General features: G+C 46.6%; 2 protein-coding genes across 2 annotated transcripts in view; both read left to right on the forward strand.

Moving 5' to 3' along the window:
* The first annotated feature begins 1776 nt into the window (after positions 1-1776).
* LOC122262080 (uncharacterized) lies at positions 1777-4181 on the forward strand. Its single transcript, XM_086530776.1, has 2 exons — positions 1777-1935; positions 3934-4181. Exons 1-2 carry the CDS (start codon positions 1810-1812, stop codon positions 4162-4164), a joined length of 357 nt encoding a protein of 118 aa, XP_086386902.1. The 5' UTR covers positions 1777-1809; the 3' UTR covers positions 4165-4181.
* A 2883-nt stretch (positions 4182-7064) lies between these two features.
* LOC122243517 (chorion peroxidase) overlaps positions 7065-24000 on the forward strand; it is a 28340-nt gene continuing 11404 nt past the window's right edge. Inside the window, exons 1-6 of the mRNA XM_086530775.1 lie at positions 7065-7227; positions 7957-8130; positions 8351-8495; positions 13772-13859; positions 19183-19355; positions 21989-22106. Coding sequence (XP_086386901.1) covers positions 7200-7227; positions 7957-8130; positions 8351-8495; positions 13772-13859; positions 19183-19355; positions 21989-22106 — 726 coding nt within the window. The 5' untranslated portion in view covers positions 7065-7199. The remainder of the gene's footprint in view (positions 7228-7956; positions 8131-8350; positions 8496-13771; positions 13860-19182; positions 19356-21988; positions 22107-24000) is intronic.

Consider the following 24000-nt stretch of genomic DNA (forward strand, 5'->3'; position numbering starts at 1 on the left):
ACATAACATTAGAGAGAAAATAATCAGACAACAAAATAATAATAATTCAGCACAAAAGATGCAAACACAGTAGCCAAGGTATATAAATGAAAACGAGAAACAAACATTATGCTACATTTCATGTAAACATAAACCTGAAACTGCAAACAAAAAGCATAAAATGACATGCTAATTTTGTAATAGCAAGCACAAACACACACAAAGAAAAACCTAGCTCACACAAAAACAGAAACAAAAAATGCTTTGTAGTTACTTATTATTCAAATCATATATAATCAATACTATTAGCAAAATAATAATTACTAAAGTTCTGAACATTTTTGTCACAGTATAATTAACAGTAATTCTTAAGAGTAACTCAAATTCCCGAAATTCAGCTAATAATAAAAAAAATGAGTAGAAACAGCTATTTACTCAATCCCTACAAACAAGATTTTTTTTCCGCAGAGATTCAGGTTGAAACCAATAAACCTACCAACAAACTTGTACACCAACAACATATACTATATGACTGTGAACTTAAAGTTTATATCTTTATGTAATATTTTACTTTCAATCCTGTACATTTCTATGCCAATATTTATTTTGAAAAAAGACATGGACAGTTTTGTATCATGATCAAAAGGAAAAATTGCACACAATGGTATGCATTATATTATGCAGACATGAATGAAACAAATAAAATATGTAATTAGTATTTGGCACCAATATGTGTGTTAAGGACTAGAAACATGTTGGGGCAGAGCCTCTCAGATCCCTCTTCTAAATTTTAACCAGAACTTGGGGATTTGGTAGCAAATGAACAGATACAAATACTTGAGACTAATTAATATTAAACACCTGTGGATGTATTATGCAAAATCAATAACATTTATCAGTTACTATTATAGTGCAAATTGTATCATCATTTTATTTGTCACATAAAAGCAATAAAATTACTATACCATCTAATTTGTCCTCATTAGAAATTGCAGACTGGCCAGCCTCTCCCAATGAACCAATTCCTGAGGCCAAATACATTATAAAATTGCAACTCTATGTTTATAACATTGTACTTAAAAATCACATAAATTACATTTCTCATATCTAAAAATGCATTAAAATATAATTCACAAGTTAATCCTACCGATACATTAAAATATATATTTTGTTTTTTTTTGTCTTACCTTCTAAATTTTGGTCAGGGCAAGCAGTGCTTAATAGTTTAGCTGATGAGGTGTTGCAATATTGAGAGGCGGAGAAATGGTGACTGCACACGCGGAAGCTTCTATTCAGCTGAATGTGTTTTTTTTCGTGGAGGCTTGGGATATGCAATATATTTAGCCATAACAGACACCTGAAATGTGCCACACGGGAACTGTAGCTTCAGCGGTTAGAATTTCGTCAAGTTGATTTAATACAATATCTCACTTGACCACACTTTACAACATAATTAAGTAAAATACCTTTCTTTGTCTTTTGGAAATCTACGAAAATGATGTGAAGTATGTGTATCTTATCGCCTTTTGCATACAACACACGGATATGACTTCCCAACCATTATGATATGCGCGCTCTGAAGTTCGTCTGCTGTGCTGTCACGTTTTTTGTGAGAATGTAAACATATGACGTCATCGACGGTTGATTGTAGCGACATCTCTTAGTCGGACTACGTTATAACGTCATGGACTACTCAGAGGTCCCAGTTAGTATTATTACAGTTTTTGTCTTGGACTTACCCGTCTTATTTAATAATCTTTGATTAGCAGGTTCACTCGCGAGTTCTATTCACACAGTCCATGGAATTCGAAGCTTCGAAAGTTTGAATAAATGAAGCTTTTGCACCGTCGAACGTGTCAGTCACCGGTTGACCACAGGAAGGGTAGGACCTGTAGCATAATTAAGGAAACTAGAATGATTCGCACGACCATATTAAAGATATGTCTCTTCGCCATGGTAAGTTCTGAAAAGGGAATTGTATTTTTGTTTTTTTTGCTGCTGATATTTTTTTTTCTTTCTAAATAATGGACGTGTATTTCACAATGGTAGGAATTATTTACAATTAAACATCCACATATCAAGTATATAAAAATATAGGAAGTATTAGATGTAGTAATATAGTGCGACTGAATAGGTGAGCGCACTATCTTATATCCATTTAACCTAATATAGATAGAAAAACTTGAAAAAATACGATTATCCAATTACCTTAGAACCTCGCCTATGAATATCGTTCATTAACCCAGCACTCTTTATCATACAGTTTGTATGTCCATAAGGAAAAGTAATAATCAAACTTCTTTTAATTAGTTTTCTAGCATATTTCTAGATATATATCGTATGTCGATATATATTCAAAGGTAAAAATAAGAGGCGTGACCTAGTGTCTGTTCCATCAACATGGCGGGAGACCGGGACTCTGTGCAATAAAAGTGTTCCGATTTTAATTTCGGGCTTGCATACTGAGTGTGTTTGCAGACAATTCCCAGAATTGTTTTGATTATTTGTCATGCGTCATGGTCTGTGACAAATTAGTTGGCAAAGAGTGTGGGGAACCGTTTCGGCTTTACTTTAAAGAAATACCACTACGTTATAGAAAATAGTAAAAGATAAAGTAAATAAAATAATAATTTAAGAAAAAGGGCAAACAGTGTAAGTCCCTGCAACTCCCGAAAATAATGTTAAGTAGCACGAAAAAGAGGGGGGGGGGGGCTCCAGGGGAGGTAGGGACGAACCCCCCTTGGCTAGGGCTTACTTCGAAACTAAAAGTGAGGTTTGTCGATGGGTTAGGATCTTGTAGACAAAAATACCCCGAAAACCGAGCATTCAAAAATTCCTCAAAAAATCTCTTCGTGCCTAGATTGCTGTGCACACGGCACACCATGTGGGTGAGTAAATCATGAAGAAACTGCATCTTTGATATTTTCATTTCACAGTAGACAATATATGATGAAACTAAGATACATTTGTGCCATAGGTAAATTTTCCAAATGACCACCGCGTTACTAAATCCTACAAGAGTGGTATCGATGGGTTCCTCTCCACTTCTACTATTCATATTTAGTGAATATAATGCCCGATTCCACCCCTGGACCCCACTATCTGGGTCCCTTTATATAAGGCACTTCCTGCTACCTCGTGATATTTCATAAGCAAAATCTTAATCCAATTACTTACCTAACTTAGCCTTGCTAGGGCTAACTTGAAAACTATGCAAAGTTAGGTAGGTAACTGGGTTAAAATTTTGCATATGAAATATGCCCGAAATTCACATTTTACCCCGCAATTTCCCTGATCTACTTCATGCCCTCCCCTACTATCGGGATCCAGATTGTGGGGTCCAGGTGGTGGAATCGCGCATTAACTCCACTGTTTATGAATAGTAGAGATTTAGAGGAATCCATTGCTACCACTTTTGTTGTATTTAGAACCGTGGCGTTATTTGGAAAAATTACCGAATATATGAGACAAAGTATCAGTTGCTATCATCATGGCACAGTGTGAGGATTATTCGTGGTCGCGGTGGCATCATCTACAGAATTAATTATGTATCATAGGTATTACAAAGTGCCTTGAATAGCGGGGTCCAAGGGGGCATACCCCCCTTGGCTAGGGCTGACTTCAAAACTAGGCAAAGTTAGGTAGGTAATTGGGTCAAGATTTTGCATACCAAATATGCCCGGAATTCATATTTTACCTGCAATTTCCTGATCTACTTCACCCTCCCCTATTATCAGGACCCAGATTGTGGGACATAGGGGTGGAATCGCGGATAAAGTCGACTATATACGGATAGTACAGAGTGAGAGGAATCCATCGATACCACTTTTGTTATATCTAGTAACGCGGCGCTATTCGGAAAATTTACCCCAAACTTATTCATCGGCGTATGTTAAACCTGCCCACAATTGCTCCGAGGTTTACCCAAAGGCATATTCTTTAAAACCTCTGCAGCTGTTGTCAAGTGGGTGCTCCTTGGCCGCGGCTCCCAACGTTCAGAGAGATGACCAGGCCAGTGTTCGACCTGTGATTTTGGAGTCTCATCATGGAAACCAGCCTCAGTTAAGCGGCATTCAGTCTGGCATTCTTCAGGAAAATATTCTACCGCTAAATCTCCCGCTAAATACACTCCCGCTAAATGCACTCCCGCTAAATACTATCCGACCATCCTATGAAGGTAGGTGAAATGAACCATGTGTAGATAGTTATGCAAAGTAGAAAGTTAGAACTTAATGTAATGGGTTATGAATAACACACAAAATACTACTAGGCTTAAATAATTATCGCAAGGTTAAGTTAGGTCACCATATTCTATATATTCTGGTAAGACTGAGCTTTTAAGAATTCTCTGGCCATTGTTATGCAAAGATCTTTTAGGTCACTGAAATTGTATTTAAAAAAATGTGCACATTTATTTGTAAGTAGAGATCACATATTTAAAACAAAATGGCAGGTTACCATTCTATAGTGAAAAAGGGCATTTGAATATTTATTCTATGATCAGCTGTTCCATATCTTTCAACGATTCAGTGCATTTCATTTAAACATAGTCATGTATTTCATTAATTATTTTAACATGATTGTTTTTAACTTTTTTTATCTACATAATTTGATATATAATATATATATAAAGTATTCGTCATGATCTGATATCAGAGCCATTTGGTATTTAATGCATTGAGAATCCAAGAACTTAAGTATATGAATATCTTCAAAAACATTAAGTGTATAACCTTTTTAAATAAATGAAGTTATCACTATGCAAAGTTTTGTGGCATTGGTACCCCTTAAAAACCTTGCAATATTTTCCCAACCTTCTACCAATCAGCACTGATCTGATTTTCGTCAGTCTAGGGAATGCCTCTCTCTCTCTCTCTCTCTCTCTCTCTCTCTCTCTCTCTCTCTCTCTCTCTCTCTCTCTCTCTCTCTCTCTCTCTCTCTCTCTCTCTCTCTCTCTCTCTCTCTCTCTCTCTCTCTCTCTCTCTCTCTCTCTCTCTCTCTCTCTCTCTCTCTCTCTCTCTCTCTCTCTCTCTCTCTCTCTCTCTCTCTCTCTCTCTCTCTCTCTCTCTCTCTCTCTCTCTCTCTCTCTCTCTCTCTCTCTCTCTCTCTCTCTCTCTCTCTCTCTCTCTCTCTCTCTCTCTCTCTCTCTCTCTCTCTCTCTCTCTCTCTCTCTCTCTCTCTCTCTCTCTCTCTCTCTCTCTCTCTCTCTCTCTCTCTCTCTCTCTCTCTCTCTCTCTCTCTCTCTCTCTCTCTCTCTCTCTCTCTCTCCCTGTCCCTCTCTCTCTCTCTATCTCTCTCTCTCTCTCTCTCTCTCTCTCTCTCTCTCTCTCTCTCTCTCTCTCTCTCTCTCTCTCTCTCTCTCTCTCTCTCTCTCTCTCTCTCTCTCTCTCTCTCTCTCTCTCTCTCTCTCTCTCTCTCTCTCTCTCTCTCTCTCTCTCTCTCTCTCTCTCTCTCTCTCTCTCTCTCTCTCTCTCTCTCTCTCTCTCTCTCTCTCTCTCTCTCTCTCTCTCTCTCTCTCTCTCTCTCTCTCTCTCTCTCTCTCTCTCTCTCTCTCTCTCTCTCTCTCTCTCTCTCTCTCTCTCTCTCTCTCTCTCTCTCTCTCTCTCTCTCTCTCTCTCTCTCTCTCTCTCTCTCTCTCTCTCTATCTCTCTCTCTCTCTCTCTCTCTCTCTCTCTCTCTCTCTCTCTCTCTCTCTCTCTCTCTCTCTCTCTCTCTCTCTCTCTCTCTCTCTCTCTCTCTCTCTCTCTCTCTCTCTCTCTCTCTCTCTCTCTCTCTCTCTCTCTCTCTCTCTCTCTCTCTCTCTCTCTCTCTCTCTCTCTCTCTCTCTCTCTCTCTCTCTCTCTCTCTCTCTCTCTCTCTCTCTCTCTCTCTCTCTCTCTCTCTCTCTCTCTCTCTCTCTCTCTCTCTCTCTCTCTCTCTCTCTCTCTCTCTCTCTCTCTCTCTCTCTCTCTCTCTCTCTCTCTCTCTCTCTCTCTCTCTCTCTCTCTCTCTCTCTCTCTCTCTCTCTCTCTCTCTCTCTCTCTCTCTCTCTCTCTCTCTCTCTCTCTCTCTCTCTCTTTCGCTCCCTCTCTTTCTATCTCTCTCTGTCTCTATCTCTCTCTGTCTCTCTCTCTCTCTCTCTCTCTCTCTCTCTCTCTCTCTCTCTCTCTCTCTCTCTCTCTCTCTCTCTCTCTCTCTCTCTCTCTCTCTCTCTCTCTCTCTCTCTCTCTCTCTCTCTCTCTCTCTCTCTCTCTCTCTCTCTCTCTCTCTCTCTCTCTCTCTCTCTCTCTCTCTCTCTCTCTCTCTCTCTCTCTCTCTCTCTCTCTCTCTCTCTCTCTCTCTCTCTCTCTCTCTCTCTCTCTCTCTCTCTCTCTCTCTCTCTCTCTCTCTCTCTCTCTCTCTCTCTCTCTCTCTCTCTCTCTCTCTCTCTCTCTCTCTCTCTCTCTCTCTCTCTCTCTCTCTCTCTCTCTCTCTCTCTCTCTCTCTCTCTCTCTCTCTCTCTCTCTCTCTCTCTCTCTCTCTCTCTCTCTCTCTCTCTCTCTCTCTCTCTCTCTCTCTCTCTCTCTCTCTCTCTCTCTCTCTCTCTCTCTCTCTCTCTCTCTCTCTCTCTCTCTCTCTCTCTCTCTCTCTCTCTCTCTCTCTCTCTCTCTCTCTCTCTCTCTCTCTCTCTCTCTCTCTCTCTCTCTCTCTCTCTCTCTCTCTCTCTCTCTCTCTCTCTCTCTCTCTCTCTCTCTCTCTCTCTCTCTCTCTCTCTCTCTCTCTCTCTCTCTCTCTCTCTCTCTCTCTCTCTCTCTCTCTCTCTCTCTCTCTCTCTCTCTCTCTCTCTCTCTCTCTCTCTCTCTCTCTCTCTCTCTCTCTCTCTCTCTCTCTCTCTCTCTCTCTCTCTCTCTCTCTCTCTCTCTCTCTCTCTCTCTCTCTCTCTCTCTCTCTCTCTCTCTCTCTCTCTCTCTCTCTCTCTCTCTCTCTCTCTCTCTCTCTCTCTCTCTCTCTCTCTCTCTCTCTCTCTCTCTCTCTCTCTCTCTCTCTCTCTCTCTCTCTCTCTCTCTCTCTCTTGTTCTTGCTGTTTGAGTCGTTCTGTCAGTCAATCAGCCAATCTACAAAAAATCGCACTTACCTCACACGCAAGCCTCACCTACAGCACCGACTATCAGGGCCCGTGCCGTCCGACGGAAAAATACCGCAACCACAACGGCCGTTGCAATAACCTGCACTTCCCCGAATTTGGTGCCGTTAATCAGCCTATGCCCAGGATTCTGCCACCTGTATTGCGTGAGTGATGCCCAATTATTGTATCTATTGGGTTCAATAATCTAAAGTCACTGATACGAAGTCATTGGTTATTCCCTCTGTATGTCTGCGCCCAATCACAAGCTTGTTTCTTGTTGGACACAAGACGGACGAGTGAATGTGATGGACTTGATTGGCTAGATGGGGAGGAAGGGGCGGGGCTTATTTTGCCTAACTTTGTGAGGGTGACTAAAGTGATTTTCTAGGATGTCATTCTTTAATCTTTTTGATCATTTGTTTTGTATTTGTAAATATAAAGAGGCACATATTGATTAGTGTGTTAGCATATAGTGTAGCATTACACATGCATATCCTTCTCAGATTTGATTTTATACTTTACTACCTCTCTCTCTCTCCTCTCCTCTCCTTCACCTTTCTTCCACCCCTCTGACCCTCTCCTATCTTCATCCACCCCTCTGAACTCTCCTCACTTTTTCACCCTCTGACCATCTCCCTCCTACATCCACAAGCCCTCTTCCATACCAACCTCCGACCTAACTCACTCTCACCTTCTCCCTTACCACTCCACCTTATCCCTTCACCTCTCCACCCTTCTCCCCTTCACCTTTCCACCCTTCTCCTCCCCCTCACATTTCCACACCTCGTCTCCACCCTTCTCCCCCTCACATTTCCACACCTCGTCTCCACCCTTCTCCTCCCCCTCACCTCTCCACCTCTCCACCTTTCTCAACTCTGCTCCACTCCCTACAGACGACGCCTTCTTCAAGATCAACTCCGTATCGGGTGGCTTGCTCCCCAACCCCCGTGAGGTCAGTCTGGCCATGAGGAGACTGCCGCAAGCCAAACCCACTGAGAACAATATCATGTTCATGCAAATCGGGCAGTTTATTGACCATGACTTCGTCCTCACGCCCGTTGTTGAAGGTCAGGGTTTTTTCTTTGTGTTTTATTGGTACATTTTGAATCCTGTTTTACATTAGTTTTATCTCTTTTGTTTGTTGATCTTAGTTTTATTAATTTTTACCTTTCACTTTTTATTTTTGCAGGGGAAGGAACGTAACCTCTTGTACATTATTTGGATAAATGTTGTTGTTTTTTTATTATTATTATTATTATATAATCGTTCTTTTTAATATTCTCGCAGGCCACGACGGCAAACCACTTGATTGCAAGGACTGCAATTCCTGGGTCAATCCAGGTTGCGTGCCTATACCCATACCTCGAAACGACCCTTTTATCTCCAACTACGACCCGCAGACGGGGAAAAGTAGATGCCTACCTTTCACGAGGTAGGATCTGAGGGGAGGGAGTTAGGGAGGGAGGGAGGGAGAGAGGAGGGGAGGGAATGGAGGGAGGGAGGGACAGGATGGGAAGGAGGGGGGGGAAAAGGGAAAGGGGGGAGGGAGGGAAGGAAGGAGGGGAAGGGAAAAAAGAAGGGGGGGAAAAGGAAGGGAAAGGAAAGGGGAAGGGGAGGGAGTTAGGGAGGGAAGGAATGGAAGGGGAGGGAGTTAGGGAGGGAAGGAATGGAAGGGGAGGGAGTTAGGGAGGGAAGGAATGGAAGGGGAGGGAGTTAGGGAGGGAAGGAATGGAAGGGGAGGGAGTTAGGGAGGGAAGGAATGGAAGGGGAGGGAGGGAGGGAGGGAAGGAATGGAAGGGGAGGGAGTTAGGGAGGGAAGGAATGGAAGGGGAGGGAGTTAGGGAGGGAAGGAATGGAAGGAATGGAAGGGGAGGGAGTTAGGGAGGGAAGGAATGGAAGGGGAGGGAGTTAGGGAGGGAAGGAATGGAAGGAATGGAAGGGGAGGGAGTTAGGGAGGGAAGGAATGGAAGGGGAGGGAGTTAGGGAGGGAAGGAATGGAAGGGGAGGGAGTTAGGGAGGGAAGGAATGGAAGGGGAGGGAGTTAGGGAGGGAAGGAATGGAAGGAATGGAAGGGGAGGGAAGGAAGGGAAGGGGAGGGAGTTAGGGAGGGAAGGAATGGAAGGGGAGGGAGTTAGGGAGGGAAGGAATGGAAGGGGAGGGAGTTAGGGAGGGAAGGAATGGAAGGGGAGGGAGTTAGGGAGGGAAGGAATGGAAGGGAGGGAAGAGGGAGGGACGGAAGGGAGGGGAGGGAGTGAGGGAGGGAAGGAATGGAAGGAATGGAAGGGGAGGGAGTTAGGGAGGGTGTCGAACGGGCGTGGCCGGCATGGCCGGCCAGAAGCCGGGTCGTTCTGAACGTGCTGCCTGGACATGGCCTGGGGCTGTCTAACTGTCGTGCCGCCAGGCCTGCCATCCCTTTCGGTTCGAACGTGCGGCCTCCAGTCCTGGTCGTGCGACGGGCTTTGCCGTGCCTGGCCGGTCTGCGTTCTAACTTCTTTCCGGCCAGGCCGGCCAGTCCGGGCGTGCTAACTGACGGCCTTCCATGCCGTTCTTAACTTGCCTTCCTTCCAGGCCGTCGGGGCCCGAACGGGCGTGGCCTTCATTCCTTCCATTCCGGGTCGGCCCAACTGTCGGTGCCGGCCAGTCCTTGTCTTTCTAACTGGCGGCCTGGCCAGGCCGGCCAGGCCGGTCTTTCTAAAGGGAGGGCCGGCCTGGCCGGACAGCCTGGTCTGCCGAAATTTCGGTGGCCCGTCAGGCCTGGCGTTGCTTAACGGGCGTGTCCGTGCCCAGGTCCGGTGCTTGGCTAACGTTGCGTGGCCGGCCAGGCCGGCCATTTCCATGCCGGTCTAACCGGGCTGGCCGGCCATTGCCGTCCATCCGGATGGCTGTCTAACTGGCTGTCCTGCCAGTCCTTTGTCTTGGCTAACTGTGCGGTCCCGGCCCATGGCCGGGCTAACCCTTGCTTTCCGTCCAGTCCTTCCCCCCAATTCCCCCTTGCTTTCGAACTTCGTGCCTGCCAGTCCGGGCGGGCTAACGGTTGCGGTCCCGTCAGGCCGGCCAGTCCTTGTCTTTCGAACTTGCTGGTCCTTCCAGGCCTGCCAGTCCTGTGCTGGGGCGATCGTGCGGGAGGGGTGTTGGTCCAGGCCAGTCCAGTCCTTGAGGGCGTGCTGAACGTGCTTGCCCTGCCCATTTCCAGGGCTAATTCTGTCTGGCCGTCCAGTCCCCCCTGGTTGTCGGGCGAACTTTTCGGGCCCCCGGCCATTGCCGGATGCCTGGCGAACTTTCTTTCCGACTGTGCCTGCCATGCCTGGTCTTGCCCTGCCATTGCCTTCCAGTCCCTGGCTTTCTAACTGTGCGGTCCTTCCATGCCGGCCAGTCCTGTTCGGTCCCGCCATCCTGCCAGGCCGGGGGCGGGCTTAACTGTCGTTTACTTCCAGTACTTTTCGTTCTAAACTTGCAGGGCCGGCCAGGCCGTCCAGTCCGGTGCTGTTCGCACCGTTCTGTCCGTCCATTCCGGGTCTTTCGAACTTGTCGTGTCGTCCATCCTTCAAGGCCGGGGCGTTGCGGAACTGTTGCTGCCTTCCGTTCCGGTTCTTGTCGTTCTGTCCGGGCCGGTGCCATGCCTGTTCGGTCCGAACGGTCGTGCCTGCCATGTCCTGTCCATTGCCGGGCGGAGGCGAACGTGCTGTCCTTCCTTTCCCTTTCTGACTTTCTTGCCGGCCATGCCGTGGGCTGGCTGAACTTGTCGTGCCTTGTCCAGCCTGGGTCGGGCTAACTTTCGGCCTGCCCAGTCCTGCCAGGCCGTTGCCGGGCTAATCGGTCATTGCCGTCCTGTCCCTGGTCTTTCTATACTTGTCGTTCCTGCCAATTCCTGTCGAATGTCTGGCCGGCCAGGCCGACATAGCCTTTTCTGTCTAACGCTGGCCGGCCAGTCCTTCCATTCCTTTTCTGTCTAACTTTTCTTGCCTTCCAGTCCGGGGCTTCGAACGGGCTTGACGTCCATGCCTTGCAACGGGCGGGCCTGTCAATGTCCGTGGCGGTCTATCGAGCTGTCCGGCCAGTTCCTTCCATGTGCCTATTTCTGTCGAACTGCTTGTGTTCCCCTGCGAGTGCCTTGCTGGCTAACTTGGCGTGCCTTCCAGTGCCTGCCATTACTGTTGCTGGCGAACGGTCGTTCCGGCCAGTCCCTTTTCTTTCTAACTGTTGCTGACCGCCAGTCCGGCCAATTCCTTGTCGGTCTAATTTTGCTTGGACGTCCATACCTGTCTAACGTGTCTTTACGGCCATGTACCTCCATGCCTGGGCTTGGCGAACGTGTCTTTCCGTCCAGTCCGGCCATTCCGGGGCGGTGCACAACGTGCGGGCCTAGCCAGGCCGAGGTCTGGCGTAACGTGGTCGGGCGTCCAGTCCTTGTCTTTCCGTAACGTCTTTCGTCCATTCCTCCATGCCTTTCTAACTGGCTGTCCTTCCAGTGCCGTGTCGGTCGAACGTGGCGTGTCCTGCCATTGCCTCCAGGCCGGTTCTTTGCGAACTTTCTTCCTTCCATGCCTGGCGAACCGGTCCTGTCCAGTCCTGGTCTTACTAACGGGCTTTCGTCCAGTCCGTGCGAAACTGTCTTCCGTCCAGTCCGGCCAGGCCCCCGTGTTTCGAACGTTCGGCCGTCCAGTCCTGTTCGTTGCGAACTTGCGTGCCTCCAGGCCCCGGCCATGCCGGTGCGTGTCGAACTTTTTTCCTTTCCTGGCCTTCCATTCCTGGTCGGCTAACTGGCTTTGCCTTACATTCCTGCCATGGCCGTTTCTGTGCGAACTTGCGTGGCCTCCTGTCCTCCAGTCCTGGTCTTGCTACCGGTTGCCATGGCCCGCCCTCCCCACAACCGCATAGTTACTAAAAAAAAAAGTTTACAAAATCCCCCCACAAATATCCATGCGATAACCCCAAACCCCCCCCCCCACAAAACACCGCGTATCCCCCAACCCCCCCGATTAAACCGAGTTCCCCCCACCCACCCCAACATTATCCGCGTACCCCTTCCCCCCCCAAATATCCTAGTTCCCCCAACCCCCCCATAATATTCCGCGATATTCCCCCTTCCCCCCCATATTTTCCGAGTTCCCCCCTTCCCCCCCATATCTTCCGAGTTTCCCCCTTCCCCCCCATATTTTCCGAGTTTCCCCCTTCCCCCCTTCCCCCCCATATTTTCCGAGTTTCCCCCTTCCCCCCCATATTTTCCGAGTTTCCCCCTTCCCCCCCATATTTTCCGAGTTCCCCCCTTCCCCCCCATATTTTCCGAGTTTCCCCCTTCCCCCCCATATTTTCCGAGTTTCCCCCTTCCCCCCCCATATTTTCCGAGTTTCCCCCTTCCCCCCCATATTTTCCGAGTTTCCCCCTTCTTCCCCCCATATTTTCCGAATTTTCCCCTCCCCCTTACCGAAACTTTCCCACCCTTCCCAAGGCCACCCCATAATTTTCCCGAGTTTCCTTCCCCTCCCCTTCCTGCCTCCCCTTCCCCCCCGAATATTTTTTTCCTGGAGGTCCCCCACTACCCAGCCACCATAATTGTCCCGATTTTTTTGGTTTCCCTTGCTCCCCCTTTCCCCACCACCATATTTTCCGAGTTTCCTCCCCCCCTTCCCCCCCACCCCTATTTTTTCCGAATTTCCCCCTTCTCCCCATATTTTCTGTCATGGACATACGACGTTTATAACACTGGAGGGGTATTCCCTCCGCGCCAATCCCCCCCGCCATATTTTTCCCGGGAGTTTCACGTGCGGCATCCCCCCCCTCACCCCAAATAATAGAAGGGGTTTAAACCAGGCCGATATTTTCCGAATTTTCCCCTTCTTCCCCCCATATTTTCCGAATTTCCCCTGTCGGGCCCCCCGTACCATAATGTTCCGAGAGTTTCCTGGGGTGCTCCCCCCTTCCCCCCTCTCGCATAGTATTCCGGGGAATTTTCCTTCCTTCCCTCACTCCACCCTCCTCCCGTCTTCCCCCCATATTTTCCGAATTTTTCCCTTCCCCCCATATTTTTCCGGTCTTCCCCCTTTTCCCCCCGCAATTTTCCGATTTCCCCCTTCCCCACCCATATTTTTCCGAGTTTCCGAATTCCTCCCATTCTTCCCCCCCATATTTTCAGAGTTTTTTCCCCTTCTTGGTCCCCCGTTATTTAAATATTTTCCGAATTTTCCCCTTCCCCCCATATTTTCCGAATTTTCCCCTTCTTCCCCCCATATTTTCCGAATTTTCCCCTTCTTCCCCCCATATTTTCCGAATTTTCCCCTTCCCCCCATATTTTCCGAATTTTCCCCTTCCCCCCATATTTTCCGAATTTTCCCCTTCCCCCCATATTTTCCGAATTTTCCCCTTCTTCCCCCCATATTTTCCGAATTTTCCCCTTCTTCCCCCCATATTTTCCGAATTTTCCCCTTTTTTATCTCCATATTTTCCGAGTTTCCCCCTTTTTTATCCCCATATTTTCCGAGTTTCCCCCTTTTTTATCCCCATATTTTCCGAGTTTCTCCCTTTTTTATCTCCATATTTTCCGAGTTTCTCCCTTTTTTATCCCCATATTATCCGAGTTTCCCCCTTTTTTATCAGCAATATTATCCGAATTTGCCCCATTTCCCCCCAGGTTTCCCCCCAGGTTTCCCCCAAAATTTCCCCTTTTTCCCCGATCTTAAAATTCTAAAACGTCTCTCCATCTCTCGCCAGATCTGCCGTCAAAAGTCGACCCAGTGGCTTCGGCCGGAAAACAGTTGACCAGATCAACATCAACACCGGGTTTCTGGATCTGTCGACGGTACTGTGTCGATTTTTTTTTTTTTTAGTTTTGCACACTAGCCCCTAAAAGAAGGGGACTATTTAGTCTTTTAAGTTTAATCCGCATAAAAACATCGATTTATTTTTGGGAATCTACAGGTTATTTATCTTTTACACTGAGACTTTAAATGTTGAAAAGATGTTCTTGGATCGCTATTGGAGTGTTGGGGATAGGTTATCCATGTTTTCACCTGAACAAGAATTAGTGTGCAGGAAAATTAGTGTGTGCACTTTTAGGGGCTGGGGACTGATATCTCCGCTGTCCCATATGGGTATTTTTGGTCTGCAGTCGGTTTAGTTTCAGAAGGTGTTGGGGATATTGAATTTTTTTGTAGTTGGAAAGCTAAAACACACAACCACCACACAACGGTTGTGGTGGGGTTATTTTGCCCTGCTCTCACTCATCCCTTTCTCCATCTTTACTCTCTCCTACTCATCTCTCTCTTCTCTCTCCCTTTCGTTCTCTCTCATTTACTCTCTCATCCTTTCTCTCTTACCTCTTCTCTCTTTTCTCTTCTCTCTCCTCTCTCTCGCTCTACTCGAATTACTCTCTCCTCTATTAGAATTCTCCTCTTTACTCTCTTCACTATCTCTCTTACTCTCTCCTTTCTCCTCTTGTACTCTCTCTCTTTCTCTCTTTACTCTCGTCGCTTTCTCCTCTTTACCTAAAGACATTGTATCAGTTTAATCTAGAGATCGAAGGAAGAGTGTAGAGAGAATTTCGCTATGGTATATCGAACTGTATCGAGGTATCGCATATCTACGATAAGGGAGATCATGTAATAGAGAAGGTCTATATGTCTCTCCTCATTCTCTGCACTCATCATTCATGTAGATCTTCTCAGAGAGACTAAGGTCTCTCGTTACTCTCTCTCTTCCTCTCTCTTACTTCTCTTTCCTCTCCTTATCACATTCTCTCTTTTACTCTTACTCTCCTCCTTCTCTCTTACTCTCTGCGCAGAGTCTCTTCCTATTCCTCTTTTAACTCTCTCCTTTCTCTCTTTACTCTCTCCTTTCTCTCTCCTACTCTCATCCTTTTCCTCTTTTCTTACTCCTCTCCTTTCTCTCCATTTCACTCTCTTTACTCTCTCTCCTTTCTTCTCTCAATTAACTCTCCCTTTCTCATCCTTCCTCTCTCTTTACTCTTTTTCACTCCTTTCCTGCCTCGTACTCTCTCCTCTCCTTTCTCTCTTTACTCCTCCTCCTTCCCTTCTTTACCTCTCCATTTCTGCTCCATACTCTCTCCTTTCTCTCTTTACTCTCTCCTTTCTCTCTTTACTCTCTCCTTTCTCTCTTTACTCTCTCCTTTCTCTCTTTACTCTCTCCTTTCTCTCTTTACTCTCTCCTTTCTCTCTTTACTCTCTCCTTTCTCTCTTTACTCTCTCCTTTCTCTCTTTACTCTCTCCTTTCTCTCTTTACTCTCTCCTTTCTCTCCCTCATTTTACATCTCTCTCTCTCCTTTCTCATCACCTCATTTTAACTCCCTTCTCCTTTCTCTCTTTACTCTCCTCAGTCTCTCTCTCTCATCTTTCTCTCCCTCCCTCCTTTCTCTCTCCTCTCTCCTTCTCTACTCTCCGCTTACTCTCTCCTTTCTCTCTTTAACTCTCATTTCTCTTTCTCTCCCTCTTTACTCTCTCCTTTCTCTCTTTACTCTCTCCTTTCTCTCTTTACTCTCTCCTTTCTCTCTTTACTCTCTCCTTTCTCTCTTTACTCTCTCCTTTCTCTCTTTTCTCTCTCTCCCTCCTCTCTCTCTCTCCCTCCTCTCTCTCTCTCCCTCCTCTCTCTCTCTCCCTCATTTCTCTCTCTCCCTCATTTCTCTCTCCCTCCCTCTCTCTCTCTCTCTCTCTCTCCCTCCCTCATTTCTCACAATCTCTCCCTCCTCTCCCTCATTTCCTCTCTTCTCCTCTCACCCTCCCTCCCCACATTTCTCTCTCTCTCTCCTCCTCTCCCTCATTCTTCTCTCTCTCACTCTCCCTCCCACTCCCTCATCTTCTCTCTCTCTCTCCACCTCTCTCCTCATTCCCTCCACTCCCTCCTCTCTCTTCCCTCTCCCTCCCTCTCTCTCATTTCTCTCCGCACTCCCACATTTCTCTTCCCTCTCCCTCATTTCTCCTCCCTGCTCTCTCTCTCTCTCCCACACCCTCTTATCTCTCTCCCCCTCCCTCTCCTCATTTCTCTCTCTCCTCTCTCCCTCAGCCCTCATTTCTCTCTCTCCCACCCTCCTCTCTCTCCGCACTCCTCTCTCTCTCTCCTCCTCTCTCTCTCCCTCCCTCCTCTCCTCTCTCGTCCTGCTCCCACTCTCTCTCTCTCCCACTCCCTCTCTCTCTCTCCCACCACCCTCTCTTTCTCTCCCTCCCCTCCCTCTCCTCTCTCCACCTCCCTCTCTATCTCCCCCCCCTCCCCTCCTCTTCTCCCTCCCTCTCTCTCTCTCTCCCCTCCCTCTCTTCTCATCTCCCTCCCTCCCTCTTCTTCTCCCCCTCCACTCTCTTTTCTCCTCTCCATCCTCTCTCTCTCTCCTCCCCCACTCTCTCCCCTCCCCTCCTCTCTCTATCCCTCTACTCCCTCTATCCCTCCCTCCCTCGCTCTCACTCTCTCTCTCTGTTCTCTCTCCCTCCCTCCCTCTCTCTCGCTCTCTCCCTCTCTCTCTACTCTCCTCCCTCCCATTCTCTCTTCTCTCTCATCCTTCTCTCCTCGGTCTCCTTTCTCTTCTCGTCTCTCTCTCTCGTCCCACTTTCTCCTCATCTCCCCTCTCAATCCCCCCCTCCCTGTCCCTCTCTCACTCTCCCTCCCTCTCTCTTCACTCCCTCCCTCATCTCTCCTTCTCTCCTCTCTCTCCTCTCTCTCTCCCTCATTCGAGAGAGAGAGAGAGAGATGGGGTGGGTTTAAAAAAAAAAAAAAAAAAAAAAAAAAAAAAAAAAAAAAAAAAAAAAAAAAAAAAAAAAAAAAAAAAAAAAAAAAAATAGATATATATCGCTCTCCTCTTCTCTCCCCACTCTATCCTCTCTCCCTCCCTCTCCCTTTTCTCTCTCTCCCTCCCTCTCCCTCTCTTTTTTTCTCTCTCTCCCTCCCTCTCCCTCTCTTTTTCTCTCTCCCTCCCTCCATCTCTCCCTCTCTTTCTCTCTCAGAAAACGACCCCATTCCACAGAAAATGGATGTATTTACGGGGAAGACTTAGACAATACTTCAAGTTGTGTGTAATCATATGTCAATTTGATCAGTAATGTCTGACTGTCATCTTATAGTGTTGAGGGATAGCACATGGTTCTGAAGTACATGTAGACTTATAGTATGGTCGTCCCAAGTATAATCTGTTAACAATAGACTATTGTTGTTTAGATTTAAGGGCCCCATTACTCCCCTCCCGTTCCTTTCCCCTCTTCTCTTCTTTCCTCCCCTCTGGTCCCCTCCCCTCCATTTCCTTCTTCTCCTCTTTCCTCCCCTCTGGTCCCCTTCCCTCCCCTTCCCTCTTCCCTCCCCTCTCCTCCCCTTCCCTCCCCTCTCCTCCCCTTCCCTCTTCCCTTCTACCTCCCTCCCCTCTCCTCCCCTTCCCTCTTCCCTTCTACCTCCCTCCCCTCTCCTCCCCTTCCCTCTTCCCTTCTACCTCCCTCCCCTCTCCTCCCCTTCCCTCTTCCCGTAACTACCCTCCCCTTTCCCTCCCAACCTCTCTCCTCCCTTGCTTCCCCTCCCCTCTCCTTCTCCCTAACCCCTCTCCTCCCATCCCCTTCATACTAATTCCCTCCCTCCATCCTCCCCCCCTTCTTCCCTTTCCTCCCCTTTCGCTACTTCCCGCCTTTTTCCCTCCTCCACTTCCCTCCTTGGAGTGTGACCCCTACTTCCCTTACACCTCTTCCCTTCCTCCTTTCTATCCCAGTTGCCCCCGTCCTCTATTTATATTGGTACCTCCCTACGCCTCTTCCCTTCTACCTCCCTCCCCCTTCTCCTCCTAACTTCCGCTCTTCCGCTCTACCTCCCTCCCCTCACCTCCCTAACAACCTCTCCTCCCCCTCCCCACCCCTCCCCAAACAAGCTCTCCTCTCTCCCCTCCCCCCCCCCCTCCTAACAACCTCTCCCTCCCCTCCCTCCCCTCCTAACAACCTCCACTCGCCCCAACCCCTCCTAACAACCTCTCCTCCCCTCCCCTCCCCCTCGGGCCCCTCCTAACAACCCACTTCCTCTCTCCCCTCTCCCCTCCCCTCCCCACCACCTCCCCTCCCCTCCCCTCCCCTCCTAACACCCCCTCCTCCCCTCCCCTCCCCTCCCCTCCCCTCCCCTCCTAACAACCTCTCCTCCCCTCCCCTCCCCTCCCCTCCTAACAACCTCTCCTCCCCTCCCCTCCCCTCCCCTCCTAACAACCTCTCCTCCCCTCCCCTCCCCTCCCCTCCTAACAACCTCTCCTCCCCTCCCCTCCCCTCCCCTCCTACCAAACCCCCCCCCCCTCCCCTCCCCCCCTAACAACCTCTCCTCCCCCCCCTCCCCCCCCCTCCCCTCCCCTCCCCCCCTCCTCCCCTCCCCTCCCCTCCCCTCCTAACAACCTCTCCTCCCCTCCCCTCCCCTCCCCTCCTAACAACCTCTCCTCCCCTCCCCTTCCCCTCCCTTCCAAACAACCTCTCCTCCAACCTCTCCCTCCCTCCCCTCCTAACAACGCTCTCCTCCCCTCCCCTCTTCCCTTCTACCTCCATCCCCTCTCCTCCCCTTCCCTCTTCCCTTCTACCTCCCTCCCCTCTCCTCCCCTTCCCTCTTCCCTTCTACTTCCCTCCCCTCCCCTCCTAACAACCTCTCCTCCCCTCCCCTCCCCTCCTAACAACCTCTCCTCCCCTCCCCTCCCCTCCTAACAACCTCTCCTCCCCTCCCCATCCCCTCATCTCCTCCCCTCCCCTCCTAACAGCATCCCCTCCCCTCCCCTCCTAACAACCTTCCCTTCCAACTGCATCCCCTCCCCTCCTAACAACCTCTCCTCCCCTCCCCTCCCCTCCCCTCCCCTCCCCTCCTAACAACCTCTCCTCCCCTCCCCTCCCCTCCTAACAACCTCTCCTCCCCTCCCCTCCTAACAACCTCTCCTCCCCTCCCCTCCTAACAACCTCTCCTCCCCTCCCCTCCTAACAACCTCTCCTCCCCTCCCCTCCTAACAACCTCTCCTCCCCTCCCCTCCTAACAACCTCTCCTAACTCCCTCCCCATCCCCTCATCTCCTAACTCCCTCCCCATCCCCTCATCTCCTAACTCCCTCCCCATCCCCTCCCCTCTCCCCCCACCTCCTAACCACCTCCCCCTCCCCTCCTAACCAGCTCCCCTCTCTCCTCCCAGGTCTACGGCGTCAGCGACTGTCGCATGAACCGCCTTCGCCTGTATGCCAACGGCCACATGGCTGAGACTCGGGTCATGAGTTTCGAGAAGGGGGTCTTGCCCCTCGTTCCCGGCGACTTGTTCGAGGATTGCCGCACCAAACACGGCAAGTGTTTCTTGGCTGGCGATGACAGGTGAGGTTGAGGGTGTGGTTTGTTGATTTTTTTTTTATGGATTTTATTTTTTTTTATGGATTTGTTTTCATTATTTTTTTTCACTGATTTTTTTTTTCACTGATTTTTTTTTTCATTGATTTGTTTTCATGGATTTTTTTTCGTGGATTTCTTTCATGCATTTTTTTCATGCATTTTTTTAATGGATTTTTTTTATAGGGATAAATTCATGGTTGGCTATGACAGTTGGGATTTCTGTGCATCTTGTAGTGTATATATCTTTTTCTTTAACCCGGGTTATATGGTAATGAAGGTTTACCGACATAGTTTGATATATAATCAAAATTGTTTATATTTTCTGAAGTTTTGATATTGTAAGATGCATTACCAAAAAAAATAAATAAAAAAAATAAAATAATGTGTGGTGTTAAATCTTCCAAGGTTATAGTGCAGTGTCAGTACAGCTATAATACAGTTGTATTATAGCGATAATTCAGTTATCTTACAGCGATAATCATTGCCTTACACGACCACCAACGGTATATTTGAACTCCATAATAGTTTTATAAAAAAAAATCTTCCTGCTCTGGTTGTGAAAAGAGCTACACCTTAATACAGGTCTACTCAACTGTAGGCCTATGCTTGGGGGGGGGGGGACCTAAATGAGGTAGGTAGATGTAGGAAAATGTATAAATAAGACTGAATAATCAGACCCTAGATCCAAGAGAAAATATAATGAAATGACATGAAAGTCCTCAGCTAATTATTGTAATTCTTATGAACAAGTTTAATATGAGATTAATGAATAGGTTCACTACCTTGTACATAAATTGGTTTATTTATTATCATGATTTCATGTAAGATATTTATCCGGATCTCTGCATACAGTGGATATTGTCTAACTGGACCTTTGCTCCTTATAGTTTAATAGTCGTGTCATAGTATTTCCCCAAAGGCATTACGGACAAACATATCGTTTGTGTAATATTTACCGATATTCATAAAGAATTATAAAGTATTGGTAGTAGCAAGGCTTTTTTTTGTATAATATTCATCTCGTCTTTTTTAATCCCTTAACTTTAATCAAGTCTGTTTCCCATAATTTCAACCTCGCCTTTTTCACCCATAATTTCAACCTCGTCCATTTTATCCCACAATTTCAACCTCGTCCATTTTATCCCACAATTTCAACCTCGTCCATTTTATCCCACAATTTCAACCTCGTCCATTTTATCCCACAATTTCAACCTCGTCCATTTTATCCCACAATTTCAACCTCGTCCATTTTATCCCACAATTTCAACCTCGTCCATTTTATCCCACAATTTCAACCTCGTCCATTTTATCCCACAATTTCAACCTCGTCCATTTTATCCCACAATTTCAACCTCGTCCATTTTATCCCACAATTTCAACCTCGTCCATTTTATCCCACAATTTCAACCTCGTCCATTTTATCCCACAATTTCAACCTCGTCCATTTTATCCCATAATTTCAACCTCGTCCATTTTATCCCATAATTTCAACCTCGTCCATTTTATCCCATAATTTCAACCTCGTCCATTTTATCCCATAATTTCAACCTCGTCCATTTTATCCCATAATTTCAACCTCGTCCATTTTATCCCATAATTTCAACCTCGTCCATTTTATCCCATAATTTCAACCTCGTCCATTTTATCCCATAATTTCAACCTCGTCCATTTTATCCCATAATTTCAACCTCGTCCATTTTATCCCATAATTTCAACCTCGTCCATTTTATCCCATAATTTCAACCTCGTCCATTTTATCCCACAATTTCAACCTCGTCCATTTTATCCCACAATTTCAACCTCGTCCATTTTATCCCACCATTTCAACCTCGTCCATTTTATCCCACCATTTCAACCTCGTCCATTTTATCCCACCATTTCAACCTCGTCCATTTTATCCCACCATTTCAACCTCGTCCATTTTATCCCACCATTTCAACCTCGTCCATTTTATCCCACCATTTCAACCTCGTCCATTTTATCCCACAATTTCAACCTCGTCCATTTTATCCCACAATTTCAACCTCGTCCATTTTATCCCACAATTTCAACCTCGTCCATTTTATCCCACAATTTCAACCTCGTCCATTTTATCCCACAATTTCAACCTCGTCCATTTTATCCCACAATTTCAACCTCGTCCATTTTATCCCACAATTTCAACCTCGTCCATTTTATCCCACAATTTCAACCTCGTCCATTTTATCCCACAATTTCAACCTCGTCCATTTTATCCCACAATTTCAACCTCGTCCATTTTATCCCACAATTTCAACCTCGTCCATTTTATCCCACAATTTCAACCTCGTCCATTTTATCCCACAATTTCAACCTCGTCCATTTTATCCCACAATTTCAACCTCGTCCATTTTATCCCACAATTTCAACCTCGTCCATTTTATCCCACAATTTCAACCTCGTCCATTTTATCCCACAATTTCAACCTCGTCCATTTTATCCCACAATTTCAACCTCGTCCATTTTATCCCACAATTTCAACCTCGTCCATTTTATCCCATAATTTCAACCTCGTCTTTTTCACCCCACATCCCACACCCCACCTCGCTTTCTCTCCCATGATTTTAATTGTGCTTTTCTTCTATCCTTATCCAACCCAGGAGCAACGAACACCTCGGAATCATGGTAACGCACATGCTCTATCTTCGTGAACACAACCGGATTGCAATGAAGCTCTCGGAAGTCAACCCACACTGGGATGATGAGAGGATCTACCAGGTGAGGGGAGAGGAATGGGCGGGGGAGGTGGGCGTGTTGGTTCGTAGGGGAGGGGAGAAAGGGGTGGTTTTTAGTTCTTAAGTGAGGGGAAAAGAGGGTGCATGTTTGTTTTCAGGGTAGTGGAGAGGGTAAAAGGCTTTATATTATACATTATTCTTGCTCCATAAAGACTAAAAACTATTTTTTTTTCCATTTCACAGTGCAAGGTAAAAGGTTTAGAAAATCGTAGACTGTGTCCAGACTGAGAGAGAGCAAGTGGGGACCTACTGGGTGTGGGTGGGTGGGTGAGTGGGTGGGTGGGGATAAGCTTACTCTTCTAAATATCATAGTTAAGGTTCTTAGCTAGTGACGACTAATGTAAGAACTAGTATGAAGAAAAAGCCAACGCGGTTTCCTCTCAAAAAAAGGCTTATTCTCTGAGAACAGAGAATAATCCTTGCAATCTAACTTCTTGAATACTTCCTCCAAGAAGCTTGTAAACAGCTTCCGTGAGATGGTGCCGCCCTGCCTAACACCCTTTTTTTATTGGTTTCTGCGTGCATTTTGATGGTCGCTGTACCATCTCAAATATATCCTCTGATAATCTGCAATATATTTCTTCTACTCCTTGTTTATGAATATATATTTAATCTGCAATATGTTTCCTCTATTCCTTGTTTATCTATTACTGCTGCTATCTGAACCGAGTCGAATGCCATACACAGAGGCTTCCTATATTCGTTTGTTTTCTCTTTTATTTGGGCATGTGTGTGGATGTGATCTGTAGCTGAGAATCCGCTATGGAAGCCTGCCTGTTCCCTGTTTTTTTTTGTTTTTGTTTTTAATCTAATGTATCGGGTATGCGGGCTGTGATAAATTTTGTGAACAGTTTATAGATTACTAAAAGAAGGCTTATAGTTCGGTAATTCTTTAAGTCTTTTGTGTCCCCCTTTTTGTGTATTAAAATTATTATTGTGTTTTTTCTAGGATTTCGGAGTTTTACCGTCGCTTAGACATTTGTTAAAAAGATTGGCCAGTTTTACTGCTGCAATCTCTCCTGAATCTTTAATAAGATCTACACTAATGCCATCTTCTCCTGGTGTGTTTCCTCTTTTCATGCTTTTTAGTGCCCTATTTACTTCCTCTACCGTAATGTTTGGAATGTCTCCAATTGTTGTGTTTGTCTCCGTACGTGGTTGATCGTTTGAGTGGTATAAGTCGCGATAGAAGTCTTCTTTCACTTTGATAATTTCATTTTATTGTATGTTACCCCTCCATTGGATTCCTTTACTGCATACTCTTTTTTTTTCTTCATATTCGGAGCCTCCTCTTTGTTGCCTTATTGCTGGTGCCTGAAAGCAGAGCTTTATTTTTCGTATGCTAAATTTGTGCACATCTTTTTTCTTCTTGTTTATCGTCTTAGTTAGCTCTGCTGATTCTGTTTTGTCTCTGATCGATTTTACTTTCATGTTCCTTTTTCCTGGTTGTTACTCCCCCGCAAGGTGGTTGAATGATTAGATTTATGAAGACTGAAATCATGAACATGCATGATTCTATAGTATAATGTACTTACGAACTGGGAATGGATTTCACTCAGGCCAGAAGTTGAAAGGTAGTTGGTCACCTTTGACCCTTGGTACTGGCATTGGGTGTGGCATCTATGGGGAACGTGTATGTCATGTTTGACTAATTTTCTATTGGTTTGCTTGGATGGCATGATTTTTATATTATGGAGATATTCAGACATCCTCAGATGCTTTTACACTGTATGGTTTACTCGCGAATCACTATAATATATGTTATAATTTAGTGTTTTTCCTTCATTTATAGTGTGGCACTTTTTGGCAATCGCTATGCCTTTGAAAGGACAAGCTTCCCTTTTGGCATTCTTTCGTTTTTGAATTTTCTATAACAC

The sequence above is a fragment of the Penaeus japonicus genome, unplaced genomic scaffold (assembly GCF_977035675.1).
Source record: "Penaeus japonicus unplaced genomic scaffold, GWHDUDI00000001_assembly GWHDUDI00000034, whole genome shotgun sequence".
Classification (NCBI taxonomy): Eukaryota; Metazoa; Arthropoda; class Malacostraca; order Decapoda; family Penaeidae; genus Penaeus; species Penaeus japonicus.

Excerpts from the sequence above, each read along its gene's own strand:
- LOC122262080 (XM_086530776.1), top strand. The coding sequence starts at position 1,810 with ATGAAGCTTTTGCACCGTCGAACGTGTCAGTCACCGGTTGACCACAGG. Across the intron at positions 1,936-3,933 it reads AGATATGTCTCTTCGCCATG|CTGTTGTCAAGTGGGTGCTC; the intron begins GTAAGTTCTGAA and ends AAACCTCTGCAG.